The following is a 22,208-nucleotide window of genomic DNA, read 5'->3' as shown; positions in this document are numbered from 1 at the left end:
GCAACCAATCTGAGTGAAGACTGGTGTCAACCAAGGTTACATCATTTCCCCAAACCTTTACCTTCAATAAATTTTCCACTGGAATGAGCTAACTTTCAAAACCAAAGTGAAGCTATTCAATACAAACACCAAGACTAGGGGTGTAGTGGGAAGCAAAGTCGCCCTTTTGAAGTAGGTGGGGACCTCAGAATGCAACAGTGAGAGATTGAAGATATCCTTGAATACTCCTGCCAGTTGGTTGGCACAGGTTTTCAGAGCCCTGCCAGGTACAGCATCAGAGCCTGACTCCTTGCAAGGATTCACCAGCTTGAAAGATGCTCTGACAATTGGCCTCCAAGTCAGAGATCACAGGGTCACCAGATGCTGCAACAGTTCACAAAGGTGTAGTTTTATTCTTCCTTTCAAAGCATGCATAAAAAGCACTGAGCTTATCTGGAAGTGAAGCATCATAGCCATTCACTACATTAGGTTTTGCATTGTAGGAAGTTATGCCTGCAAACCCTGCCAGAACTGACATGCATCCAATTCTGTCTCTAACCTCAATTGGAATTGTTATCTCACCCTTAAAATAGCCAACCATAAGTCATACCTGGAATACTTCTACAGTTCTGGATCACCAGTGTTGAATGCCACAGATTTAATCCTCAGCAGACAATAAATCTGGTTCATCCACCGTTTTTGGTTTGGATATTTCCACTATGTTCTTTACAGCACACACTCATCCACGCAAGTCTTGATGCAGTTGGTAATTGCTGTGGCATTTTCATTCAGACACAAAAATGAATCCCTGAATATTGTCCAGTGCACTGACCCAAAGCAGCTGGAACATGTAAGTAATGCTTAAATTTGTGCAAACTTGGAGGCTGAGCTCCAAAACTTTGCCAACTTGTTCACTAAAACATAATACAAGAACATAAGAAATAGGAGCAGAAGTAGGCCATCTGGCTTGACGAGCCTGCTCCGCCTTTCAATAAGTTCATGGCTGATCTGGCCATGTATTCATCTGCACCTACCTGCCTTTTCCCCATAACCCTTAATTCCCCTACTATGCAAAAATATATCCAACTTAATATATTTACTGAGGTAGCCTCCACCACTTTATTGGGCAGAGAATTCCACAGATTCACCACACTCTGGGAAAAGCGGTTTCTCCTCATCTCCATTCTAAATCTACTCCCTGAATCTTGAGGCTGTGTCCCCTAGTTCTAGTCTCACCTACCAGTGGAAACATCTTTCCTGTCTCTATCTTATCTATCCCTTCCAGAATTTTATATGTTTCTATAAGATCTGCTCTCATTTTTATGAATTCCAGCAAGTACAGTCCCAGGCGACACAATCTCTCCTCATAGTTTAACCCCCTCATCTCTGGAATCAACCTGGTAAACTTCCTCTGCACTGTCTCCAAAGGCAGTGCATCCTTCCTCAAGTAAGGAAACCAGAACTGCAGACAGTACTCCAGGGGTGTCCGCACCAGTACCCTGTACAGTTGCAGCATAACCTCCCTGCTCTTAAATTCAATCCCTCTAGCAACGAAGGCCAGCATTTCATTTGCTTTCTTGATAGCCTGCTGCACCTGCAAGCCAATCTTTTGTGATTCATGCACAAGTACTCGCAAGTCCTTCTGCACAGGAGCATGCCACTTTTTTTTTACCATTTAAATAATAATCTGATCTTCCATTTTTCCTTCCAAAGTGGAAGACCTCTTACTTACCAATATTGTACTCCATCTGCCAGACCCTTGCCCACTTACTTTATCTACAGATATCTGCAGACTCTCCATATCTTCTGCACAATTTGCTTTTCCACTTAATTTAGTGTCATCAGCAAATTTAAATACAATACATTTGGTCCCCTCTTCCAGATAATTAATGTATATCGTGAACAGCCCAGTAAAAACCCCTGCAGCAGACTACTCACCACTGATTGCCAACCAGAGAAACACCCATGTATCCAAACTCTTTGCTTTCTATTAGTTAACCAATCCTCTATCCATGCTAATACATCACCCCCAACTCTATGCATCCTAATCTTTTGGATAAATCTTTTGTTGGCATCTTATCGAACACCTTATCTAATATCCATCTGTTCCCTCTATCCACTGTGTTCATTATACTTCAAAGAACTCCAGTAAGTTTATCAAACAGGATCTGCCTTTGCTGAATCCAATGCTGCAAATACTGCTCATATGTTAACCCCTTCATTCCCAGAATTTTCCTCATGAACCTCCTCTGGACTCTCTCCAATGACAACATGTCCCTTCTGAGATATGGACCCAAAACTGTTAACAATACTCCAATTGCAGCCTGACTAGTGTATAATAAAGGCTCAGCATTATCTCCTTGCTTTTATATTCTATTCCCCTTGAAATAAATGGCAACATTGCATTTGCCTTCTTAACCACAGACTCAACCTGTAAATTAACCTTCTGGGAGTCTTGCACACGGACTCCTAAGTCCCTCTGCATCTCTGATGTTCCTTCTCCCCATTTAGATAATAGTCCACACCAAGATTCTTTTTACCAAAATGCATTATCATACATTTCCCAACACTATTCCATCTGCCACTTTGCTACCCATTCTTCCAATTTATCCAAGTCCTGCTACAATCGCATTGCTTCCTCAGCACTAGAAGATTAAATGAACAAACATCAATGTCATTGGCCAACAACCCCTCCACTGACACTCAAGACTGGGTTCCAACTGAGTCAATATAATTGCCTCTTATGCCAAAGTAAACCAAGGTTGGCAAGAATTTCTACTCCCAATTCTAATCTATAAACCCTTGTTGGAAAATTGCATCAAATTAAATGGGATCAAAATGATGATATTGATCCCAAGCAGATTGCAAGTCACTTATAATGGCAACTTACCTAATACACCAATTGCTATTCATGCAATTGTTACTCATGGAATTCTATCCCAGCCAGCAGTAAAACACCTTCACAAATGTGAGAATGGAAAATGCTGACAATGATGTTTTCACTTGTATTTTAAGATACTATTAAAACAGAGATTCTTTAATTCGAAGTATGTCATATATATACTTTAATTTTTAAAGGAGTCTTTTACATCAATGCTGCATTTGATCTGGTAAAGCCCACAGTCATCAAGTGAAACATTACAATGTTTTGGAGTAATATTTCAGAACAAGGAAGATGGTTATTATTGCTGAAAGACAATTATCCTAGCAACAGGTATCACTGTAGTGCATCAGACCATGTCCAATCACTAATTACCTCATAGTGTCAGTCATAAAAAAGTCCTGCACAGACACAGGCCTTTTGGCCCATCTAATCCATGCAGAACCATTTAAACTGCCTACTCCCATTGATCTGCACCATACCCCTCCATACTCCTACCACTGATGTACCTATCCAAACTTTTCTTAAACATTGAAATTGAACTTGCATGTACCACTTGTACTGGCAGCTTATTCTATATTCTCACAACTTTCTGAGTGAAGAAGTTTCCCCATATTCCTCTTAAAATTTTCACATTTCACCCTTAACCCATGACCCCAAGTTGTAGTCTCACCCAACCTCAGTTCAAAAAGCCTGTTTGCATTTACCCATCTATACCCCTCATTTGTATACCTCCATCAAATCTCTTCTCAATCTTCTACATTCTAAAGAATAAAATCCTAACCTATCCAATCTTTTCTTATAACTCTGGTTCTTCAGTCCTGGTAACATCCTTGTAAATTTTGTCCTCTTTCAACCTTACTTACATCTTTCCTATAGGTAGGTGACCAAAACTGCACACCATACCCCAAATTAGGCATCACCAATGTTTTATACAACTTTAAAATAACAGTCCATCTCCTGTACTCAGTACTTTGATTTATGAAGACCAATGAGCCAAAAGCTTTCTTCAGGACCCTACCTACCTGTGACACCACTTGAATTATGGACCTGTATTCCTAGATCCCTTTGTTCTACAGCACTCCTCAGTGCCCTACTGTTCACTGTGTAAGACCTACCCTGGTTGGCCCTACCAAAGTGCAACACGTCACACCTGTCTGCATTAAATTCCACCTGCCATTTGCAGCCCATTTTTCCACCAGGTCCAGATCTCACTGCAAGCTCTGATAGTCTTCCTGTCTGTCCACTACACCCACAAACTTGATGTCATCCACAAATTTGCTCATCCAGTTAACCACATTATCATCCAGATCATTGACACAGATGGCAAACAGCAATGCATCCAGCACCGATCCCTGCAGCACTCCACTAGCCACAGGCCTCAGTCAGAGAGGCAACCATCTACCACCACTCTTGGGCTTCTACCACAAAGCCAATGTTTCAACCAATTTACTACATCATTTTGAATGTCGACCAACTGAACCGTCTTGACAAACCTCCCATGTAGGACCTGGTCAAATGCCTTGCTGAAGTCCATGCAACAACATCCACTGCCTTGCCTTCATCAACTTTCCTGTTAACTTCCTTGAAAAACTATAAAAGATTGGTTAGACACAAACTACCACTCATAAAGCCAGGATGACTATCCCTAATCATTCCATGTCTATCCAAATACTCGTATTTAGTCCCTTAGAATACTTTCCAATGGCTTTCCCACTATTGACATAAAGCTGACTGGCCTATAATTTCCTTGTTTATTTTTAGAGCCTTTCTTAAACAGCAGAACTACAATCCCTGGTACCCCTCCTGTCACTAAGAATAATTAAGTGTCTTGGCTGTGGCCCCTGCAATTTCTGCACTTGCCTCCCACAGGATCCAAGGGAACACCACACCAGTATGTCAAGCCCTGGGGATTTACTCAACCTAATTTGCCTCAAGACAGAAAACACCCCCTCGTCTGTAATCTGTATAGGGCCCATGAAGTCAATGCTGCTTTGCCTCACTTCTACAGACTGTGGCCGTCTCCTAAGTAAATACAGATCCAAAAATGCAATTTAAGATCTTCCTGATTTCTTTTGGCTCCACTCATGGATTATCACTCTGATATTCCTTCATTTGATCAGAAATGAGTAAGTTCAAAGATAATTGCAATTTGTTCAATCCTAATCAGGACGCTTCAAAAATGAGGTTTTCCACACCAGTATGCAACAAGATCCAGACAAAATTCAGACATGGGCTAGTAAATAGATATTAACATTCTCAACACATAACTGCCTAGGAATTACCATCTTCAACAAGAGATTATATGACCACATTTTCTTGACATTCAATTGCATAAATACTGTGACTGTGAGAACTGTTCAGAAACCAGGTATTGTATGGTGAGAGACTCATCTTCAAACTCCCCAAAGACTTCTTGCCATCCATGAGACACCTCAGGAGCTTGAAGGAATTCATTCCACTTGCTTAGATGAATGCATCCAACTGCACTCAAGCAGTTCTACGTCACGTATACAAATCAGCCTATGCTTTTGGAACCTCGTCCACCACCAGCTCAGCTTGCATTTAGTGCACCACAATTATTTACCCAGACTACTTGAGCAGCACTTCTCAAACCCCATAACCATTACTATTCATCTTCTCTAGTGCTGGGTCCAAATTCTGGAACTCCCTAGTTAACACCGTGTGTGCACCATCACCAGAAGGACTTCAGTGTTTCAAGAATGTGACACAATACCACCTTTTCACAGGCAACTGGGCATGGGCTATGAACACTAGTTATGCCAGGAATACCAACATCCTAAAAAATGAAATTGAAAACAGTTCCATGATCTGAAATTCACTAATGTTAATAATCAAGTCAGACTAAAGCATTATCCTATTCCATGAACCAACCCATTTATACCTGCAACAAATTCCAAATCAGCTGCTCCTTCCATCCCATGAAACAGTACCACAAAAGTTCACTCGATCAGAAGAAACTGCCTTCCCACACTGGAAGTCAAACTCAAAAGAATGTTGTAATTTCACTTCATTCAATATAGAAAAAGATTAATATATCATGTTCCAAATCCTCTGATTTCCAGTAATACTCAGAAAATAAACTTTTCATCAGATTCCTTCAATAGTTAGATTACTGCTCTGTTGGATATTTCATGCATTTTCTATTATCGCAAATTTTATTTGTTCTTTTTAGTCTTTTGAAACAACCTGGAGTTCTTTAGATTACTTGCACAATTCACTGCAATTTCAATTATTTCATAATCACAAGATTAGAAATAATGCATAGGCATGGGCTAATACAGAAATAATATTAGTCAATACTGATTAAAGCACATAGTTGAAAAACCAAAAATTTACTCCATGATTCAAAACCAATCTTAGACCCAGGCAACAATGTGCTTTGGGTCTTATTTTGCAGTCAAATGTTAAATGTCCAGGTGTAGTTTGTGTGTGTGACGCCACTGTTCATTTGAAAACAGACACCAGATAAATGAGGCAAAAAGATGGTGAATGGGGGAAAAGTTAAAAAAAAACAAACTGAAATAACATGCATTCATGATGTCATGTTAGATCAACTGATGCCCAAACAGTGACCCTTTATTGACTATAAAGCTCAATCTTTCTTGCAAGCAGCTCAACAAATTCAATATCATACCTAGCTTCTGTAATTTAGATTTAATATGGGCAGTTTCAGAAGCAAATACATTACTGTCACTAATCATTACTTCCTAGAAACCATGAAAGGATCTCCCAATCTACAAACCTCCACAAATGCTCTAAAATAAGGAACAATTACCTGTGTAACGTATTTATTGATTTTGACAGAGTTCAAACTTGAAGGCATTTTGATTTTACACTATTGTCACTGGATTACTTTGCAGCAAATTAATATTAAGGTTCCAAAGCAGTACTCATAAGCTAATATTCATTGATACGATTTAATAAGCTTGAGAACTGATATTAACTTACCAGCAATTACCATGATGTAGCACAGAAACAATAAAGGAAAGCCAATGGTAATCTGGGCACTGCAAGTTAAAAGCAATATGAAGGCTATGGTGAAGCAGCTCACTGGGATGTTTCTAAGGAAGACATTACAACTATATGCAAAAACTATGTAATTATAAGAGGAATATTGCTCCTTAAACTGGAGAAGGTGAGCAGATTCAGTTAGTGTTTTAAAGTCAAAGGGTAGTGGGTTGTACTACAGAAAGAAGTAGTTTCCAATACCAGTGGAAATCTGGGAGAGGAGAGATGGAGGAGAGGGCACAAAGAATTACACTGACTTGAAAAATAACCAAACCATCAATGGTTAGAGTTTGAAATTTGGAATGACCTCCCAATTAAGATTTGTAGAAACAGTTTTAATGGAAAATAAAGGAAAACCAATGCACTTATAAAATAGTCATAGGGATGGGTGATGCATCAAAGATTGGAACTAAGTGAGTGTTGCTCTTCCAAGGGATTGATGCAGCAGAATGGGCCAAAATTGTATACCTTTGTGTTCACTCACTAATAAAAAGATATAGTGGCAATACAGATGATGCAAATGTGATTTGAAATTACATTAGGAGAATGAAGGATTATATCTACTCAAAGACTGAAAAGATTTGACTATTGGAAAAAATGAACAGAAGCTGGAGGGCTAACCCACTGGATGTCTTTAAAAATATGAAGAATTTCAATAGACTGGACAGGAGAAAGCACTTCCACCCTAAGCTGAAGACCAAATCTAAGCAATATAAATAAAGGTTATTAATGAGCACAATAGGAAATTGAAGGGAAATTTTCCATTTAAAGGGCAAGCTAAATAAGTACATGAAATAGAAAGAATTAAAGACACTTTCATAAGATTAACAATATGCAACCAAATACACATAGAATGGTCCATTTCTTGCTATGCATTCTTAGTATTTATCCACTTCACAAAGATGAGAGTTCTTAATGAAGAGAAGCTGCTACCACGTACAAGCCACCTATAAATCCTAAAGACATGCATACAATTGCTCCTAGCCAATGGAATTGAAATAAATTCAACAGAGAGTTCTATACAATGTTAAATAAGTGTACTTAAAGGCCTTAATGAAATGGATGGAATAAGCAGCAACTTCAGTTACAATAAACAGGCTTCAAATTGAAACCATTTGGCAAAATATCAAAGCCATTCTAAAACCACAATGTATGATAGATTTTCTGCTTCTCTGAGAAAGGAGGAACAGAAAAAAAAATCACAAAAATGGACTGAAATTAAAATACATTAAAAAATGTCAGTTTTGGCTATAAGGTGGGAACACTGATTCTGAAGAATTTGGGATTAAGTACAATTCCTGTAAGGGAACACTGCATTTTTGGAGGATAAATTTTTTCAGGATAAGTGGAATAGAAGCTTCATCTTTCCCAAGTCAACATAAACTATTCCATAACATTAGTAAAGAAAGAACATTCCTCCAGTTTCCTGACCAATTTCATATCATGCAATCAATGCTACAAAATATAGTATATTCTCACTGGATATCAATTTCATTTTTGATTGTGGATAAGAAATTCCCTTATGAAACATTGCAATAACTATGCTTCAAAAATAACTAATTGGTTCAGAAACTCTTCAGAATATTCCAAAGATGAAAAGCATTACAATAAATAGATGTTATTTCTTTCAAGAAAAATAGAATGCTGGTTACATAACTTGGAAATACTAAAACAACAATGCTGCTCAAACTAAAAGACAACCAATAAAATGAGTAATTAGTCAGTATATAAATCAGGCAGAAAGGTTAACTCTTGATGGCTAGATCATACCTGAAAGGTTAATCCGTCTCTTTCATTTTAATTCCTAAGCAAGAGCTATATATACCCAAAACTTTCTGTAGATTTCTTGTTATTTCTTCTTCTTTCTAAGACAGTGCATGCCATTCACACAGAAGGTCCTCAGAATTGATGACCGATAAAACAATTATGCTCTTTGTTAACTTTATTTAAGGTCATCGTTTCAATCAATAATCAGGAATAAAATAGAACCACTTATTTCAGAATGAATGTCAGTTGGGCTTCCCTAATATTTTGAGGTGCCTGCTGTAGGCAAATATGCAGGAGGATAGAGATTACTGCTGCCCAGCACAACATCAACATCAGCGCTCTCAGGCCAACATTCCATGCAGCGAGACATTCAACCAGCTTGAACAGATGAGTCACACTGTTCACAAGCCCTACATCAGACTTCTACAATTAAATGATTACCAAAACAACAGAGAAAAAGCTTCAAGGATTTTCTCAAAGCCCCCCTAAAAAAAAGTTACATCGCCCACCCCTCCCCCTCAATTCATGGCAATCCTTGGACCATGACTGTTGAAAATGAAGCTGCAGTTAGGATAATACTGATAATCAAGAGTCTTCATCTGGAGAAGATAGAAACCCAGTGACGATGGTGAATGGAACCCATACTCAACCATCACACACTACCCATTCACCTTACCCATTAATCACCAATTATGGATCTCAAATTTACTTTACAATCTGTCACAACTGATGAAGAGGATTGGAAGCAAATCATTTTGAACCCCCCCCCCAACACCTACCCCAGGGAGGGGGGCATCTTTCTCTACCCAAAATAGAGACCAAAGTCCATTGTAGCATTTCAGTGCACCAGAAGCTCCTAGGTTAAATCCAACCATTCCACTGCATTCATTGGATAGGGATAGATTGAATGGTATAATGCTTTAGGAATGGAAAAGAGAAAATGATTAAGATCTATCATGTCCTGATAGACTATATATTTCATTTTTAAGTATTTGTTAACCTTTATTATTTGCATTATAAACATCTCATTTCCTTAAAACTAAGGGAGACAAATCACAGACATCTAGCTTTACTTGTCCATCAACCTTTCCCTCATTACTTTCCTGAATCTCAAGCAATTTATAACTGTATGTGCATTGTTACTTATAAATCTTTCCATGGTCTCTCTTCAGGCCACTCTCCCTAATTTCAAGCTCTCATTCACTAGGATATTTTCCACTGCTTACTGACATTTTACCATCTATTCTTCTGCTACATAAGACAGTGAAACTTACAAGTCAGCACCTACTTTGAATCTGCTAGACATTCCCTTATCTTACCACCTTTAAAAGCCTTCTTCAAACTCTCTCACTGCTTATGATTTCGTTATCTACTCTTCATATAGTTCCCTCCTTGAATTACCCCATATCCTTCACAACATTGCAAACATCTTGTGACAGCAATTGCAGTCACAAAGCACAGTATTTGCATTATATAGTGCCTAAATTGAATGATTTTAGAGAAGTCTCATTTACAAATACTTAATTTTTCACAACTTTGTTTTTTCTGATTTACATTCACACTAACCCAAAGCATTTATTTTTATTGCAAAAGCCCAATTGCACCCAGCATCAATTTGTATTCTGCTTCTGAAGTCATCCACTACATAATGTTACGTGAAATTACATTAAAAATCATTTGGCAAACAATTTTGCATGACCCCTTACCATATTAACTGCTTTATGATGAAAAAGTTAAGATTTCTGACCAAAAATATTACTCCTTTGTTTCTTCCAGTGAAATATCTGCATCATGCTGATAGCAGAGTACTTGTTCCAAGCTCAGCAGGAAATAAACGTTTTCAGTATTTTATTACATGGGCTTTCAGACATAGATTCAATACCCTCAAGGGTTTGTGAGATCATTATTTAGTTTTATACTTAATTTCATATGACCACTTAATTTGTAGTAAGTATTTAGTTTTCCTGTCAATAACTCGCTATCAGAATCAAAGCCATTAGTCTCTATAAACGTATTTATACTTGCAAGATGTTCCCATTAGAAAATAACACTGCAAGATTTTAACTCCAATAAGTGGATATCAAACCTACATATTTCATTTTCCAAAACACATCATAAATACTCCCAAAATGGAAAACACCAACCCAAACAAAAAAAATTCTCTTCACACCCAAACCAGGATACAGGAGCAATATGAAATTCTTGTATATTATCAAAATAGTGAAAGGGATCATGCAGAGCTGACCTTCTGCATTTCTTAACCCTCCAATTATTTGCTAAGACATTCCCTTATGAGTAATTTGGTCTTTGTTAACAAGATCATTCAAGCAATGGCGGGTTTATGTAATAAAGTTTAAATATTTGAAAAACGGTTAATGTTTGTGGTACCTTTGAAGAAGTGGCAGTGCTGCAGAGGGCATCTTTCAGAGCAGCAGGATATCAGTGTGCGCTCTCAAATTCCACATCAGCTGTGCCTTTTTACATAAAAGAGGTTTTTACTGCGGTTGCGTTTCTTAGAGCAGCCTGGATAAAAGTGGTGGTGAGGCAGGCAGCTGAGGGTGGTGGGAGTAGGGACGGTGTATCTGGATCCTGCACACTACCGCACACCGTCGCCCCAAAGGGGTCGGGGTAGACCTAACACCGTAAAACACCTGATCCCCTTCAATGGGGGCGAGATCACGGCACCGACCCTCCAGTGGAGAGATTAACATACACCGATCTACGCAGCTATATATTCCCACTCTTACCTATAGCGCTCAGGTCTCCCTCGGCTCCCGCGATCGCCGCCTTCCCGGCCGCCGGTGGTTCGCTCTCACCTCCGGCCTCCGTCGACGCTCCGTCCGGTTCCATTCAGCCCTGACAAGATTTTGTGTGTAATTACGGAGAAACCTTGCGCTGGGAGGATTTGTTTTTGAAATACGTTACCGGATTCGGTTGCAGTGAGAGCAACCGCTTTGTTTCTGCCGAAGGCGCGAGACTGGTCAGCGACCGGGTTTTCATTCACACGGTAAGTAACGGCCACCCGGCTCCTCGCACCAGCAACAAAAACATCAACGGAGCCCGCTGCCGCGTCGTCACGGCTCCGTGTACACCAGAAACTGCGCGTCATTGCACGGCGCGTACATCACCGACGTCATCACGGTCAGGTAGATCCCCTTTTCGAAAACGTCATTCATTTCAACCTGATTTTATTACGTCATTGCTCATGTTCAAGAGTTGACCAAGTTGCAGGACTTAGTTAATCACCGTGGTACTTGTGTGAGCAACCCATGGGAAATCCAACTGGAATTTTTAAATGTTTTAATTTCATTTTCATACTTTTATTTATTAACCCTAACAACATAGAATCTGGGAGAAGGTGGTGTGTTACTCTGAGTAATTATCGTCATGGAAGAGCGAGCTGTACTTCCCAGTTAACTGGTAGATCAGCGTACTGTGAAGATGGAAAAAAAGCTGGAAGGTGTAGGTGGAGGTGTAGGAAACCAGATGCTCTGTAATGTATTCTCTCCCAAACTTTGACAACTCAAATCACACTTTACATCATAAAAATATTTTAGAGCATTTAAAAATTCCATCCCATCCATCACATGATTAGATAAATATAAACATATTTACTTGTTCATTTTTCTACCGTGTGAATAATTTTCCAAAATTTCATGGGACATCTGATAATTAAACCAGAAGAGAACTGATGTAATCACAAGCAATGGAATCAGTCAGAATTGTCAATCCTACAACATTTCAAGGTGAGATGTAACACTGTTTATTTATCACCTCTATTAAGAGCCATGATAAGATCCATGTGCAGTTATTTGGGAATTGACACCAATACTTGGTAGAATACTACCAAAAGATTGATCAAAAGTTTTTTTTTGAAGGTTAGAAGAACAGTAAAACACTAGAGGCAAAGAATAGTTTAGTCAACAGAATCAAAGAAGTTAAAGATCCATATTGTGAATTTAGGAAATAAACAAGAGCAATTGAAGCTTTATTAGTGAGAATGTTGAAATACATATGTTAAACTTGTCTACGCCATCAAACTTGAACATGCCAATTGTTATGCTCCAAATTTAACTCCATTTTAGTTTTTCTCATGATAGCAATTAACTTTTTTTTGAAGATTCTTTTTTAATTTTAGAGATACAGCTCAGGACCAGACTCGTCTGTCCCAACAAGCACATACTGCCCAATTACAACCATGTGACCAATTGACCTACTCACCTGTACATTTTTGCATTGTTGGGGGTAACTGGAGCACCCATGCTGTCACAGAGAGAACTTACAAACTCCTTACAGGCAGTGGCAGGAATTGAACCCCAGTCACTGGCGCTGTAAAGCATTGCGCTAACCACTAGTCTGCCATGCCACCCAATGGCTTTTTACATGGCAGCCATTCATTAGACATTTCAAGTGAATAATTCAAGTGGTCATTATGTATCTGCAGGCCTTAATAGTACATATTATCAACTATTCATTGGCAGATGCATCATAAGTTAGCCCAATCCTATAATCTGACTTATTTGATTATGGACCCAACAACCTGAGCTCAGCCCCTGCAGCCTAGTCAAAATGAGCAGAGTGTGCAACTAAATCGGGCGTGACTACTGTATAGTTCTGTCATTGTGGAGGGCATGCAATCAATTCAAAATCTGCCCAGTTTCCTGTAGGTATACAGAGACTAGGGAAGGTGCTTGGCTGATTTTCCCTTTCCTAAACTCAGCCCAATGAACAGTGAAAGCTGTTTTAGTTAAGATCAGCTAGAGGAACTCTGCATTTCCTGTAAGGTGAAATGTCATTAGCAAGAAATGTTAATTCCTCCAATAATGTTTCCTGACCAAGCATTTTCCGGTTTTATTTCAAGTTTCCACCATCAACGGTGGCTTGCTTTTGTAAAGAGACTGAGCAAAGGTCTTTGAGTTTTATAACTATTTGGCAAATATTCCATTTTTAAAGAGGCATTCTTAGACTCATATTATCTGGAAGTCTTATCAGTACCAGAGTTAATAATAAGGCTGCAGATTAGTGATTGCACATTATAATTATCAGCTCTTTAATTACAGTGTGAAGTCATTCCATGCAAAATCTTGCAGCTTCTCTAATTAGAGAAGATGCAATCCTATGGCGTGATTGTGAAATCTATTTCTTGTGTCTTGTATATATTGCAATAGTTTGTGGCTCTGCTGAACATTTGATACACATTTTATTTGTAAAACTTTTTTCTTCATTGATAAAGGTGAAAAACATACAAATGCCTAAAATCAGAAACAGCGAAACTGAAAATTTGAGTACTCTGTAGGTTATTTAGAGTAAATGCAGAGAATAGACAATGGTTGGAACTGAGCATGTTGGAACTGAGCATATAAAAAGCTTGACAGATCTGTGGTGCACTTCTGACACTGCTTAGCTTCTGTGGTTTTCTTTTTTGCCTCCTTTGGTGTTACAATTTTTACTTCATCTCAAAAGAGGATGACTGTTTATTGTGTGCAGTTCCACCAACACCAGCCAAACCCAAGTGGCTGAACTTCAAGTGCAGGCCAAGAGAATGGGTGACTGCAGTTAATCTATTAGCACTAGAAACTGCATTATTGTCACATGTACCAAGATTCAATGCAAAACTTTGTTTTGCATGATATTCATGCAAATCATTCCAAGCAGAAGTACATCAAGGAAGTGCAAAGGGAAAAACAATAACAAGATGCATGATGTATTGTTATAGTTACAGAGAAAGTGGAATGCAGGTAAACAAATAGATGCAAAGATCACAGTGAGGTAGATGGAGAGATCAAGAATTCATTTTCAGTGTACAAGAGATCTGTTGAAGAATCTGAGCCTAGCCATCGTCTGGGACAAACACACAGATGTTGTTGCTTGAGCAATGTGTTAGATGGTGACTGGCTCATGTGCAATCCATCTCAAGATCCTGTTCCCTTAAACAAACTCACATCCAGCCTTTCATAATCCACCACACCTGAGGCAAATATTGTAAAGCATGATCTCAAATTTAACCTCTTAACCCCAACTGAACTTACTTTCTTCTTCTGGATTTCCTCAGGCTCCAGAATTCTTCATTCCCCCCCCCCCCCCCTTTTTAATGCACCATCAGAAGTCATGTCTTTATCTACATAGATGAGGAGTATCCAAACATTTGTACTTATGGGATTGCTTTCAGATTAGAGCAGAAGGCCACTTGTTAAAGTTCCTCTGAGTGCATAAACCCTTAGCTGGATGTCAAGCAACATACAATGCTCATTTGTAAACACCTACTGTAGTTGTGATCTCCACAAATGTCAAGGAGTTGAAATACTGAGACAGAACCTAATTGAAGAGATGGGGTCGTCTCTTATGGTGGGGTCTTCTCAAGAGATGGTGTAAATTAAAGGGGCTGAGTTCAGAATGCAGACTCATCCAAATGACTGTGGCTTTTACTCTTTGGGAGATTACTGGTTACCCAAATGTGCACCTTCCCTTTCTGCTGATTACCCCAAATGTCCCACCCAGTAATTATCTCCTTGAAGTCATCCTTTCTCCAAATCTTCACCTGACTATTCCTGTTTAACTTTCCAACTGCATCCCACACCTCAAACATCTCAATTCTCTATCTGATTGCATACCCTCCCCACTCAGATCTCAATCCTCTTTCCATTCTCCATCTATTAAGAATTTCTTTCCACCTCACCACTCTCTCAGTTCGTAATACCTCCTGCAAACTAACTTCAAGTCTCCACTGTCCCAATTGTCTTTTGATCCCAATTTCTCATCTTTCCAAGCTAGTTCTTTTTGACCTCTCCCCATGCTCTACTGCCAAGCCTCAAAAGATGTTCCAACCATGGACACTGGCGTTTTCTTTGACATCCTCCATAATCTTCCATTTCTGCAGCTGACCTGTCATAGAGCGCTCTGTGAAATATTGCTTTCCTCTATCTATAATATGTCCCCTAATGACATTGAGTCTAATGCATTGTAGAATATCTGAGCCAGTACATTATTCAGTAATGAATGCCATGGTCAAGATTTTATATACAGGCCATAAATTGGATGTCCCTGGTTCTTAATCTCAAGCTACCCTCTTTAATGTTGTCATCTCCCGCTTCTTCTTTGTATCGCTCCTTAAAATCTATTTCTAGACATATTCTTGGTCCCCCTTCCTAATATCTCTATCTCTAGTTTGTAAACAGTACTTATCTGATTACAGGTCTGTGAAGCACCTTAGGATATTTTCCTGTATTAAGTGTGATAGGAATATACAAACAATGCAGCTTGTCCGAGAAGAGGTGATAAAATTGAAGAGAGGAAGCAAAACAGAAGTGAACATAATAATAATTTACATCTGATGCCTGGTTAGAAGCAGAATAATAATACATAGTACACACAAAGAATACCTCAAGACCATAAGACATGGGAACAGAATTAGGCTATTCGGCCCATTTAGCTCTGCAAGTATCTGAAAAATCTTTTGGTATCCTCTTTTATATTATTGGCTAGCTTACCTTTATGTTTCATCTTTTCTTATTACTTTTTTAATTACCTTCTGTTGGTTTTTAAAAGTTTCCCAATCCTCTAACATCCCATTAATTTTTGTTATATTATCTGCACCCTCTTTTGCTTTTATGCTGTCTTTGACTTCCCTTGTCTGAGATGGTTGCCTCATCCTCACTCTAGAATGCTTCCTTTTCTTTGGGATCTATCTATCCTGCACCTTCTGAATTGTTCCCAGAAATTCTAGCCATTGCTGTTCTACCATATTCCCTGCTGGTGTCCCCTTCCAGTCAACTTTGGCCAGCTCCTCGCTCATGTCTCTGTAATTCCCTTTACTCCACCGTAACACTGAAACATGTAATTTTATCTTATCCCTTTCAAACTACGGAGTGAATTATATCTTATTATTATCACGGGCTCCCAAGGGTTTCTTTACCTTAAATTCCTTAATCAAATCTGGTTCAATACACAACATCCCATCCAGAATTATCTTTTCCCTAGCTGACTCAACTGGAAGGTGCTCTAAAGAGCCAACTTATAGGCGTTCAACACTCCCCTATCTTGCGATCCGGCACCAAACTGATTTTCCCAATCTACGTACCTGCATATTGAAATTCCCCTTTTATCTGCCTTTTTTATCTCCCATTGTAATCTGTACCCCATATTCTGGTTACTGTTTGGAGGCCTGTATATATCTCCCATCAGGGTTTTTTTTTTAACCTTGCAGTTTCTAATTCGACCCATAGGATTCTACATCTTCCAATCTTTCTGAGGATAATGTTTCATTTTTATTAATAAAGTTACCCCACTCCCTCTGCCTTTTGATACAATGATATCCTTGAATGTTAGGCTCTCAACCACAACTCAGTGACGCCCACAGTGTCGATTCTGGCAATCTCTAACTGCCTACAAGATCATCTCCCTTATTCCAAGTATTGCATGCATTCAAATATAACACCTTCAGTCCTGTATTCACGTCCCTTTTTGATTTTGGTCCCATGTTACACTTCATCTCATCCCACTGACTGCAATTTTCCCCTATCATCTATCTGTCCTTCTTCACAGACTCCCTTATACCTCCTTATACACCAAATGCCCCATCCTTGGCCTTCGCAATCTGGTTCCCAAACTTCCTGCCAAGTTAGTTTAAGCCCTCTCCAACATCTCTAGCAAACGGGCCTGCAAGAAGATTGGTCCCCCTTGGGTTCAGGTGTAACTTTTTCTTTTTGCGTAGGCCATTTGTTCCCCAGAAGAGATCCAAATGAACCAGAAATATGAAATCCTGCCCCTGGCATAAATTTCTCAGACACATAGTCATCTGCCAAATCATCCTGTTCTTACTCTAACTGACACATGGCACAGGCAGCAATTCAAAGATTACTGATTTGAGGACCTGCTTTTCAGACTTCTGTCTAGCTTCCTATATCTTCCCTTAAGGACCTCATCCCTTTTCCTACCTATGTGATTGGTATCAATATGTACTACGACCTCCAGCTGTTCACTGTCCTCCTTTAGAATGCTGTGGACCCGATCTGAGACATCACTCACCCTGGCACTTGGGAGGTAGCATACCATCTGGGTGTCTCTTTCACAATCACTAAATCTCCTGTCAGCTCCTCTAACCATGGAATCCCCTATCACTACTTCTCTCCTCTTCTACCCCCTTCCCCTCTGAGCTTGAGAGCCAGAGACCTGACTGAAAATTACCCATTCTGTATAAAAGTGACCTTACAAGGATTGTAGGATGAGCTATGCTACATAATATACACTAGCACCTTAGAAGATCAATACTTAGAAACTAGAATTTACCCCAGTTCCGGGAACTTGTGACTTTACTGCCATCTGAAGCTTCACTTATACAGGACCCTCAATACGAGAAAACATCCCAAGATATTTCAGATTTTGAATCCATTTATTTTTCCTTTCCATATCATCTTGTGCTGAAGGCACTGGGTTAGTGGCCTTCTTATTATAAAAAATAAACAACAGATGGCTTGGGGTACAGATCTTGGATAAGTTTGCTGTTGAGGGTCAAACATGAACTTTGTTAGCTCATTGAATACTTCATCATCCATAGCTATTGAGACAGATATACTAACATAACTAATAAAGAAATGTAACAAGTATCTTAAAAGGAAAGATACAAAATAATAGACCAAATAATAAAGAACCAGGACTAGGATAGTGAGCTTCAATTGAAAAGCTAGAACCAGCACAAGAATACACGAGGAAATCTGCAGACGCTGGAAATTCAAACAACACACACAAAATGCTGGTGGAACGCAGCAGGCCAGGCAGCATCTATAGGAAGAAGTACAATCGACATTTCGGGCCAAGACCCTTCATCAGGACTAACTGAAAGAAGGGAACACACAATTATAATGGACTGGCTTGAGAGTGCTATGTTCTCATGAGCTAAGCTTCACAGGCAAAGAGTGCTTCTTCATACTTCGCATAAGATGACCATTCTTTATATGCCAATATCATCAGGCCTCATAACTACGGGATGAATCTGAGTGGAGCTTCACTGACCCTCACTTACATTCAAGCGTCCATTTTCCAGCAGGAGGCTTTAGTTGGTGAACTGATCTGGCTGAGCTCTTTCCCACAGAATGTGATTAGGGCAGAGGCGTTCCTTTCAAATGTACAGCATTGAGATTAGATTGTTTGACAGCTCTCATCTGCCAAAGGTTTATGCGTGCTTTCTGTGAAATGTTTTATTTCAATGTCAAGAGGTTAAAATAAAGATATCAATTAAAGCCAACACGAGTGAATCTGCAGATGCTGGAAATAAATAAAAAACACAAAATGCTGGCAGAATTCAGCAGGCCAGGCAGCATCTATGGGAGGAGGTAATAACGACGTTTCGGGCCGAGACCCTTCATCAGGAGTGAAGTAACATGGGATGGTCGAGGGGGGGATAAGAAGTGGGGGGAGGGATGAAGTAGAGAGCTGGGAAGTGATAGGCTGGAGGGAAATGGGCTAGGGGGAAGGTGAAGAATTATGGGAAATAAAAGAGAAAGAAAGGTAGGGCTGGGGGGAGATTTTAGTGAGGGGGGAAAAGAGAGAGAAAGAGAACCAGATGAAAATAATAGATAGGGATGGGGGTAAGGGTGGGGGGCAGGGGTACCAACAGAGGTCAGTGAGTTGGTCGCAGGTCGATGGAGCAATACCTTATCTCCCGCCTAAGTAGCCTCCTTCCTGCCGACATGAACATCCAACTCACTGACCTCCGTTGATACCCCTGCCCCCCACCCTTACCCCCATCCCTATCTATTATTTTAGTCTGGTTCTCTTTCTCTCTCTTTTTCCCCCCTCACTATAATCTCCCCTCAGCCCTACTTTCTGTTTTATTTCCCATAATTCTCCACCTTCCCCCCCCCCCAGCCCATTTCCCTCCAGCCTATCACTTCCCAGCTCTCTACTTTATCCCTCCCCCCCACTTCTTATCCCCCCTCGACCATTCCATGTTACTTCACTCCTGATGAAGGGTTTCGGCCCGAAACGTCGTTATTACCTCCTCCCATAGATGCTGCCTGGCCTGCTGAATTCTGCCAGAATTTTGTGTTTTTTATATCAATTAAAGCCTACAATTGAAATAGTTCCAAGTGTTGTTCAGGATAATGATGTCACATTTTGTGTTATTTATAATTGGAAACAACAATAAACAGAATAAGCAGCAGATTGTGATCTCAGTGGGAATACCATCTTGCTGCATTGAGTATCCTTTATTATTAAGCAATTTATTATGATTCAATAATATCTCTGTCCATACCCTGTGCACTGTTTATTATTTTCAGAATATTAACATTAGAACCATTTTGTTGAAACTCTCTATCCTCTCTCTCAAAATCTGTCATTTGCACTATTAATTTCACTTAGTCAATTTCATTTAGAACTTTATTGATTTCTCGCAGTATTATCATCTTGCTGGAGTAATAATTTGATAAATACGAAGCACCATTAGATATAAAAAATCTGATTCCCTGGAGATTCTTGCTATTCAGCTGCAGAAAGATATTTCCTGTACTCTAAATTCTGTTCTCAGCCAACATTCAAGCATAATAATTTCACTTATTGCATATTTTTTCATTCATTTCAAAATAAGCATTATTCATAAAATAGGTATAAGAAATAAAAATATACAATAAACAGTGCATTGTTTTCTTTGCATTCGTAGTGCTCGCCAGTCTATACATTCTTAATGTAATCAGTTATCTGTGTTTGTAGTGTGAGAATGTTTTGTAATCGAAGAGGTACTTACAAAGGTCTGAGCCAGTTTCTAGTGGCAGAAGGACCTTTAGCAGCAGTCTTTTCCTGCAATGGCTACATCAAGTTTCGGCGCATCCCTCAGCACTTAACCCTGCCGTCTGGAATGGAATCATTGGAAAGTGATTAGGAGCAGGAAGCCTAATCAGTCACCTAGAGAATCATCCCTAGAGAAGCCTGAGTATTATTTGTTGCCATACGAATAAAGTCAATGCTGTTAATGACATAATTGACTCCTTGACTGACGGGACCTCAATTTTAAAAATTTCCGTCTTGATTTCAGATCCCTCTCTTTTCCTGCAAGTCATTTGGAAATAAGCTGTACGTTTTTATTGGAAGGAGTCAAATGTAGATTTCCAGGAGAAAATCATTATGGATTTGAGCGGGGACAGTTTACCCCTGAGAGCTACAGCAATGGAAGGAATCAAAAATGGAATCTAATGGTCTCCATTATGACAAAATAAATCAATGAGTTCCTCACACTTGTATTAGAATTTAAGGTGCAAGGTATCAGGAAGAGGGGTTTAGGAAGATGTCTTACCACTGAGAAAAGAAGCCAGAGGTTATCATTTTATTCCTGGATGATCCTGGAATAATTTTCAATTTTGGCCGGTAAAATCAGGAGTAACAGTGCTCAATGTGATCCAAGCAATGAAAGTGAAAAAATAAAACCGGTTGTATTTACAGTACATGAAATTACATTTTCCAGAACCTATCCTGTGCTAGTTTTTAATCCTAACATCTTTCAATCACCCATCTTTCCAACTTAACTGACACATCACTAACTAGATAATTTGTTCCCCTTTTCTGCAGTCTACCACTTTGATGTTGTTCATCCTGATAAATCAGACCATGCTGACAGTCCTTTGAACATTGCTCCTGTCTCTTTATTCCCTACCTCATATTCCTCTATTTCATGTCTATTAGCAGGGTATTATGCTAATTCACACCAAATATCCCAAACAGCTTCTATTCAGAGCTCTCTCATGCAAAGAGTTTACCGAAGGGACAAGGAAAAGATTTAAGGGTGAGTTCAAAGTCTCCTTAAAAGTATGCAGTACCTATACTAACTGTTGGGCCTCTATGGACAATAACTGCTTAAAGTGGAGAAGAAACATCAGGTGTGACATGAAGAACATCAAATCCATGCATCATGGACACTCAGAAGCCCTGTGTAAACAGCAGAAGGTGCACACCACCTCACAGACCTATATTTTTAGCTGGGTTTGACAGAGTGCTTGAGAAACACACAAACAGGAATCTTGGTTTTGTCATATCCACTTTTACACAGTTTCATTGTGTCATAGAAACAGGACTCAAAGCACAGAAACAGGCATTCACATGGACAATGTCTGTAACACCTACTGATCTTCCAGTCTTTTAGATTAAATTGAGTCTTGAAGGCTGCTAATGGAGGCTATGGTAGAAAAAGGTTTCTATTGCCACCAAAACAACAACAGTTCATTTTCCCACCAGTTGTTACATTAAGACCAAATGCAAAACATCCAAATCCTAAATTAAATCAGTTGCAATCACTAATACTCATTTATTTTAGCAACTCAACTAAAAATAATCCAATGGTTTGCAGAGTACAAGCTTTACCTAGAGTGATGTAGAGTCAAATAGACCAGAAGATGCCTGATTCACTGGGTTTTAGATAAGTGAGATCTATGATCGAGTGTTCTGCAATCTTCATTGTCCAATTCATACAGTCAGAATAATCGCCTAGTGAGAGAGCAGAATACACAAAAGAACGTAATTTTCAATAATAAGATTTTAAAGCAGGATTTTCTTTGCAGCCACA

General features: G+C 39.2%; 1 protein-coding gene across 4 annotated transcripts in view; it reads right to left on the bottom strand.

Annotated features, from left to right (window-relative positions):
- Positions 1 to 22,208, bottom strand: part of LOC132406214 (phosphatidylinositol 4-phosphate 5-kinase type-1 gamma-like) — a 232,539-nt gene that overhangs the window by 178,533 nt on the left and 31,798 nt on the right. For 3 of the 4 annotated variants that reach the window (XM_059991545.1, XM_059991547.1, XM_059991546.1), the window contains exon 1: positions 11,407 to 11,740. In XM_059991545.1, coding sequence (XP_059847528.1) covers positions 11,407 to 11,509 — 103 coding nt within the window. In that variant the 5' untranslated portion in view covers positions 11,510 to 11,740. Of the gene's footprint in view, positions 1 to 11,406; positions 11,741 to 20,399; positions 20,506 to 22,208 lie in introns of those variants that run through there. The other variant, XM_059991548.1, reaches the window with a different exon arrangement.

The sequence above is a fragment of the Hypanus sabinus genome, chromosome 16 (genome assembly GCF_030144855.1).
Source record: "Hypanus sabinus isolate sHypSab1 chromosome 16, sHypSab1.hap1, whole genome shotgun sequence".
Classification (NCBI taxonomy): domain Eukaryota; kingdom Metazoa; phylum Chordata; class Chondrichthyes; order Myliobatiformes; family Dasyatidae; genus Hypanus; species Hypanus sabinus.
The sequence above is the reverse complement of the archived record's forward strand: the minus strand, read 5'-3'. Positions and strand labels throughout refer to the sequence as shown.